This window comes from Oculina patagonica, chromosome 1, assembly GCF_052425735.1.
Source record: "Oculina patagonica isolate OP01 chromosome 1, crgOcupat, whole genome shotgun sequence".
In the NCBI taxonomy this organism is placed as follows: domain Eukaryota; kingdom Metazoa; phylum Cnidaria; class Anthozoa; order Scleractinia; family Oculinidae; genus Oculina; species Oculina patagonica.
The window spans coordinates 6,869,389-6,877,389 of record NC_135758.1 but is presented as its reverse complement, the minus strand read 5'-3'; the positions used below and the strand labels follow the sequence as shown (position 1 = coordinate 6,877,389).

The following is an 8,001-nucleotide window of genomic DNA, read 5'->3' as shown; positions in this document are numbered from 1 at the left end:
CTGATTGGTCGTTTCTAGGTTTTATCCGCCGCGCCAGGGAACAACTAATTATTCGAGTGGAATATACGACGTTTCACTTTTTGAGAGGAATGATGTTTTGTCTTCACAACACGCAAGCTTCGGAATTCAGAAAGGTAATCTAAGTTTTTAATTGTTCTGTGGTCGTTCGCTTTTCTATCTACTCTTTCCTCAAAGTAAAAGACCACAAACCGTATAAAAAATAAGGCTATAAGTAGAAAACAGACCTATTTTTCGATAGCCTTATGACATAATTAAGGACCATACATGGTGGGAGGCTATGGTGACTGAAATACTGGCGTGTTTCTCGGCTCAACTGAAAAGCTACAGTGAGTTTACATACAAAATTTCGAACAGTTTGGTTAACACGTCGACACAGCGCGAAGAGCTGCGAAAACCTTTGGTCCCCATCATCAAAATTATTTTTCAATTTTGAAAATTACGCACATTTCAATTTCCAATACAAGGCCATGCGCGCCATGCCTAAACTGAAACAATCAATGTTTTTTCTCAAGCATCGGTCAAGAGACGGGCTTTTCAGCGACATTCGAAGTCGAAAACTTAAATACAGTTTCCTGATCGAAGAATAAATAAAACAAATTGCTAATAAGCTAAATGTTCACTGGGCTCGAATTGTATCAGCTTAATTTGTCGTGATCGTTATGGTCTGAGATCACATTGTGCGAATTCGATCTAAGTCTTAAACAGCCTTTCAGTTATTTTTTTTTAATATAGGGCATTTCATATATTCACTTTCAGAGCCATATGGTATAAACATCCACATGAATACAGAATTGAAATATTACAGTAAAAGTAATATCTAGTGTATTTTCGCCTAAAGCTACCAGCTGTAGATTGATCTAGAAAGTTAGACAGTATGCTCTCAGAATTGCAATTTCCTAAATAATCCGTTCTGCCTGTAGGTCTATTTGCCATCAAAACAGCCGTGTTTTAGCAAGCGGCCCAGCACAATACAATACATACTTTATTGACAACTCCCTGAGAAGCGCTTTTAGTGGCAATATAACTAATTTTAAAATAACGATGAACCGCTTAACTCACCGGGGCAAAATAACGTTTTAAAATATTTTATTCATTTTTAATGTTACTCATTTTCAATTTATCATCGGTTTATTTATCATTGAGCATGGAAATTTGGGTGATTTTCTCAATTGTTCTTTTTCGTGCTAACTAGCTCAAGATAAACGTTTCCTCAGATCTTATCGCACAATGAAAAGGAAGAAACGAACGATCGCAATTTTCACCTTTTTTAACGCTATTGTTATTTGTTTACGGAATTCACCAAGAATGCAACCTTAATTGCGGTCTGCACAATGCGTTTGTGACACAGTTTCTGATAAATCTTCAAGTTCATAATATACCAGGCCAAATGCAAATAAATATAAGTAACTTTGTAATACACTTCAAAAACATCAAAGATTCGTGAACTTTTTTTATATTTTTACGAAAAGGCAACAATGACCAATCTCGAAGGCCGGAGATAACTCGTGTTTTAAGATTGCTGGATGATAAAAGAATAAATTCAACATTTTGAAATCTTGTAGTGGGAACGCAAAACTGCAAAGCTAATGTCACTTAATTTAGTTTATATGCCAGGGATTTCAGGTCCTAAAAACTGTATTCAACTGATCCCAACATACACACATCGAAACATCACCAGAAAAACGTTGTTTTGGTCAAGAAGAACATGTTTTGAATAGAGTTAAGGTGATTGCAGCTGTCCTCGATACTGAGTTTCTTTTGTTTTTTGTCCCCTACGACTTCCTTGTGACGTCAGCTCAAAAATAAGAAAAAGGAAAAAATTGGAATAAAAAACATCCTTCGACTCAGTTCAAGATTTCCGAACAGTCAGGAGCGGAGCGAGTGTAAAAAATGACCTAAACAAGGTAAAATATTATATATCTTGATATTAAGTTAAACACTACTGAAGGCGATGTAACGCGAGGCGATTTTTTAACGATAAGCTAGAATTTTAACGCAAGTTGAGACCCCATAAAACAAATAATATCGCTAGTTTAACATGCTGCACCACGCTGCGCAAAAGTTATTTATACGCCCGTCTTCTATAAACCATGCAATTCATCTTGTTGCAAGAATTTCAACGCAGAATTCTGGCGTTATGAAACAATATATATCTGTAGTTTGACATTTGACAATTTATATCGATAGTTTTTAACTTAACGCGCCAAAAAGACGCAAAATTTTGCTAACTTTAAGCGCAAAAATACGCCAAATTTTGCGCTGCACCACGCTGCGCGAAGCTATTTTATAAGCCCATCTTCTAAACCTGCATTTCATCTTGTTGCGAGAATCTGAACGCAAAACTCTGACGTTATGAAACAACATATATCATCATTTGACACAGCACCCAAAAATACGAAAAAATTGTCGCTGCACGCTCGGCGCGCAGTTTTAGTTTTTAAACCGTATTCAAAACGTGCAATATTGTCGCCCGAACTAATGTTGCCATTTCGAAACTCCTGCAGCACGAACTGCCTTACGCCCTCTGAATGTTAACCGACCAACTTTTTCCATAACTTTTGTTGAAAGCTTGTGTGTTCTTGAAAGTGCAAAATATTATTATAACGTAATACTAAAAGCAAATTATTTTTCATTTTACTTAAGCTCGATTCAGACTAAAACAACAAAAACAGGGACATTTCTTCAATGCTAGGTTGTTTTATATTTGTATTGACCTATGAATTTACGAGCACAAGATAATTACACATACAAACTATTTTACCTGTCATAAACTAAGAAATATTATACAAATTGATAATATGATAATTTTTCAAAAGTCTAGAGTATCTGTCAAGTTTAAAAATCCTTTCAAATCGAAAACACAGAACTGAACCCCGAAATTAAAATGAATTATTTAAACTCTGAGTAAAATTTAAAACGTTAGTTCGTGGAAAATTATTAAACTGAGGTGATAAGCTGATAACATAAAAAGGTTTGCTCGAGGTTGTGTGAAATGTGTGATGGTGGTTATATTTTAGTCATTTTTATCTAACCGAAATCGTATTCTAAATTAAATGTCCTCAAAATCAATTTATTTTCACGATTACACGTAGCGAGAAAACATACATATTTGTGATCAGCTTAAAGGTCCGTTTACACAGGCGATTTTTGTCGCGCAACTCAATGCAACTTTTTGTCGAAGTTACATCAAGTTTCGAACAGGTTCGAGACCCCTGCGATATCGCAGCGATTTTATGGCCCCTTGTTACTCGCGTGCAAACTCGCGGCGATTTTATGGCGATTTTATCGTCGCGATATCGCAGGGAACTTCATGCAATTTCGGCGAGACAAAAATTGCATTGAGTTGCGCGACAAAAAACGGGGGAAAAAGCGCAAAACAAAAAAAAAAAAATAATATTTTTTAAAAAAAAAAAAAATTAATAGGATTTTTTTGTGTGTTTTTTTTACAAGTTTTATAAGCGGTTAAATTTAAAGATCCTGTTGATACAAATAACGGTTTACGCGCAAAGTTAAATGTTGTAACACTGATCAAGAAAAATAAACAAGAAAGTTTTCCTGGCAGCTCAAACAATTATCAAACTCTTCATGCCTTACACCGTGTCACTTATTTTAAACAATCATAAATACGGTCTTGTTTCTTCCCTTTTTTTTTCTAACTCGCTTTTTTGGTTGGAATCTTTGATCTTTTCCACAATGTGAAGTAAAATCGCGAAAATTGAAGCGAAATTTTAAACAATTGTTTCTTTCAATTGCTGGACGGGAAACGAAATTTAATTTTCGCGAGGGCGTATTCAGCTTCGGCTTGTCAAATTCTACTTGTCGTTTTGAATACCGTACACCCTCGCGAAAAAGAATTAAATTGAATGAAAAACAACTGCACTTGGAAATGCACCTGTCCAACCTTAAACGAAAACAAACGAACAATTCCAGAAAGTATAAACACGATGGTTGATCCTTTAAAATCATTAGCAGTAAAAACAATATATAAATACTGAACCATTAGGCTGTTGTGGCAACGAAAACGTAGAGTTTCTGTTTTATTGATTAGATCAGGGCATTTACTTGAATTTTTTTTAACGTTCGGTCTAAATATGTGCACTTTACTCAGATGTAACTTTACATCAAGTGCGGCATTGCAATTGCAGGCCCTATTCTCCCAGAGAAGATCTAAGGAAGCAGATGAACTTTTTACCGAAAAATTGATAACAAAGGGAACTAATTGCCTATTTTGCTAACATACGTCAGGGGAGAGATACCGAAATATTTCAGAATAATGCATAACTAACTCTTTTTTTATTTCCTTTAGTTGCCGACAAAACATTATGATTTAATGCTTTTTTGCCCTTTTGTGTGTAAAATGAAGAAGAAAAAACAGAACAGAACAATATAAAAAACCGGGCCAAAGATGATCGCATTCAGTAAAATTTACGGAAAATATCTAACGGCTTTTAACATTTGGGGCATAACTGGGACATAATTACGGGCTACAGAATATCCGTCAACCGCACGAAAAGCGTTTAATTTTGAGTGAAGGCTATTTAGTTTTGCACAAAAGCTCCAGTTCGAAATTATTAAAGAAATAACAAACACACCCGAATGCATTGCTGAGATATATAAGCAAGCGGGAATTTTTAAGAACACGAGAGAAGTGCGTAGAGAAGTACGAGGCGCAGCCGAGTGCTTTTCGCAGTTCTCGAGTGTTCTTAATTAAAAATTCCCAAGTCAGTTGTATAACTCAACAATGCACGAGGAGAAGTTTTTTTTATTTCTTTTATAAAATGCTAAAGAAATGATGCGCGCTTAAACTCGTGACGTAAGCCGCGTGTATTATTTCCTAGACTGGCAAAGTTTCATTTTTAAACATGTTTCGATAACACGAGAAATGCCATTTTGTAGGCAATATTATGAATATTTCCCATTGCCAGATTCAACGATTACTATATAAGTGTAGCATATCCGCAGATGTTGGAACAAAACGCAAAGCAACCTAAGCAACCTGAGCAGATCTAGAATATTCAGGGTTAGGCTTGATAAAAATAGAGGTAGGCAATTAACACGAACATTGAGAGTGTGGATCTCATATCCGATAAATGACTAATCCTTAGCTCTACCGGCGTCTGATTAAAAGAAATTAAGAGATTAAACACCAAACTTTTTAACCGCACTGAGCAATTGTCAGACTTACAACTGCATGTCCTCTGTAATTTTTTTAAAAAAAAAAAATCAGAAAAAAAAATTAAAAAATGTTTCAGTCGTTCACGGACAAACACTAAACTTTTCTATCTTCTAAGAAAGAAAAGGCAAACAGAAGCCCATAAAAATGGTTTTCCCGATCCCGGGCAAAACAAACGTCATGCTTAATCTTTCTTACTCAGGACACACATTTTACAGCGCCAAAAAGGCAGCTGGTAATGCCTAAAAAATTAAAACAGAAAAATCGAATAAAACGCTCAGGCTCACTGCAAACGGGAAACGAATCATTTTATTTTGCTATTAGCCAACGATCATGAAAAATCCAAATAAACAAATGTGATGCTTTAATGACAATAACAATGTTGGTTCTTAGCTCTTAGGGTCAAAAAAAGAAAAATATGATAAATAAAGATAGTGTCTCAGACTTGCCTCCCATAGCGAGCTAAACTATAAACGAACAAACGCTTAAACGTACGAACGAACGAATGAACGAACGAACAAATGAACTAACGTTGGAATGGACGAACGAACGAACAAAACGCATGCCAATGCTCTGGTGTTTCCTTTTAAGTCCCGAACACTTTCTTGATATCCTCGAATGTTTAAATATAAGAAAATAAATGCGTGATCTCAGGAACGTAAGGCATTTATTTAGGAGGATAAGCTTCTCCTTGTTTTGTTATTGTTTTCTGTTTCAGTTAATGTTTCACGCAAATTCACTACCATCCAGCAACGACAAAAAAAAGGTGTCATAAGCTCCCATTTGTTTTATGGTATAATTTGTCTAAGACGAAATATTCGTTTCTTGTTATCTTATTTATCTACTCTGCCGATTAGGTGAACAATTCCTTTCAGACCAATAGTTAATCTCTGGCAAATTAGTATTCCTCTCAATATGGCCATTATTAGATCAAGACGGCCATTATTCGTTAGGAACTAAGCCGCTTACGTAATAAAAATAGCTGTGAAATGACTGAAATAACTTTCATTTCATAGGTGGGGTAGTGGATTTGAATAGCTGAAGACAAAATTGTGAGATTCCAAACAGCCGCGATCAACACAGGTGCAAAGGGCGTGCTTCCTTTTACTAGGACAATGGCCCTCCTAAATGCCACGGGAGGCAATTATTCTGATGAAGAAACGCTACTCTTGGCTTCTGATGTGATGATGACCTCGACGGCTTCGAAAGTCTTCAAAATAATACCTCTGGCCATAGTGATGCTCGCGTCAATAGCCGGCAATTCCATTGTCGTACATGCGGTTTACGCTGACGTACGCATGCAAACAGCAACTAACATTCTCATCGTCAGTCAAAGTATCGTAGATCTTGGCACAAGTGTGCTTGTGATTCCCTTCGCGCTGATTTCTGTAGGATACGACGGGTGGATCTTTGGAGATAAATTCTGCGCTGCAAACGGGTTCTTTAACTTGTACTTTACACAGATAACTGTTTTGCAACTGGTTATAATCGCGTTTGATCGATATCAGGTGATCGTGAAACCATCACGGCGTGCGATCGATATAAAGGATGCCGTGAAACTGACTGCAATAGCTTGGTGTGTAAGTTTCCTCGGATCGTTTCCATGGCTACCGTTGCTCACCAATCGTGTAGATGTCGTGTTCTTTCCAGGCTTTTACGTGTGTGCACATCAATACCTACATGACACTATGGACGGTTTGGAATGGTTTTCTGTTGTTGTAACTATAGCTATCTTTGCGGTATCTCCACTATTTCTAATTTTTTATTGCTACTACCAAATTAACAAGGTTATTAATTTAAATCGGCATAGAGTGTCTCCTGTCTCGCTCTCAAACGCGCAGAAGTTGGCCATTAATGTTTACGCGAAATCGGCATCAACGTCGAAGGTCGTGATCGGAACAAGTTTACTCCAAGTTTTTCCCGCTTGTTTCATTCTGCTCTTAGACGGGCTACGTGTCGGTCCCATTCCTCACGATCTCGAAACAGCCACCAAATGGATCATGTGGTGTCACTGCATAGTCAAGCCGATTATATACGCGGCGAAGAGCCGAGTATGGGCGAGAGCCATTCGTAGCTACCTCGTGACGCTTCCGATCGTCTCTTCAATAATCGGAATGGACTTAAAGATGAGGTGGTTCTCAACGTTTGCAAATCGCGTCAAAGCCTACAGACTCTCAAGACGTAGAAACACGGCGCGCCCTAGGAACGTGAACGGCAGAAGCCGGGACGAAGCAAAGACAGCACAGCAGAATACTGTACAGAGACCGGTACTGTTTAGTAATATAAAGCTAGCGTGGCAGGCAGAAGAACAGAAACGCGATTTTTGTGCGTTTTGAACTCACTGATATACCGATATTCTAAGGAATATTATATTTTACACTGGCAACATACTATTCGAAACTCTGAGAAATTAGAATTCTATAACACTTTTAAGGACGAATATACGCCCTCCTGTTATTAAGATCTTACAAGTAAACCAAACAAAAGGGAAAGAATTAGCAAAACTTAGAAAAGGTAATCATAAACTATTGATCGAAACTGGCAGACTATGATCAAATCCAAGGGAAAATAGACTCTGCCTACAACAACAAGGGATGCTATACATGTATATAATTAATTGGAGATACAAATTTGTTATTTTATAGTTATTTAAAGAGCTGAAACTAAACTGTTAAGTCGGAAGGCTTATGTTCGGGAGGGCTTGTTTAAGAAAGGATATTTGTGTTTGAGATTGTGGGGACTTATTTTCGGGTGAGAAAAGCTTATTAAGGACAACGCCTAGCCAAAAAATAAACTAATTTTCCTTT

General features: G+C 36.9%; 1 protein-coding gene across 1 annotated transcript; it reads left to right on the top strand.

Annotated features, from left to right (window-relative positions):
- The first annotated feature begins 1,879 nt into the window (after positions 1 to 1,879).
- Positions 1,880 to 8,001, top strand: LOC144653661 (G-protein coupled receptor 135-like). Its single transcript, XM_078513719.1, has 2 exons — positions 1,880 to 1,925; positions 6,211 to 8,001. Exon 2 carries the CDS (start codon positions 6,310 to 6,312, stop codon positions 7,528 to 7,530), a length of 1,221 nt encoding a protein of 406 aa, XP_078369845.1. The 5' UTR covers positions 1,880 to 1,925; positions 6,211 to 6,309; the 3' UTR covers positions 7,531 to 8,001.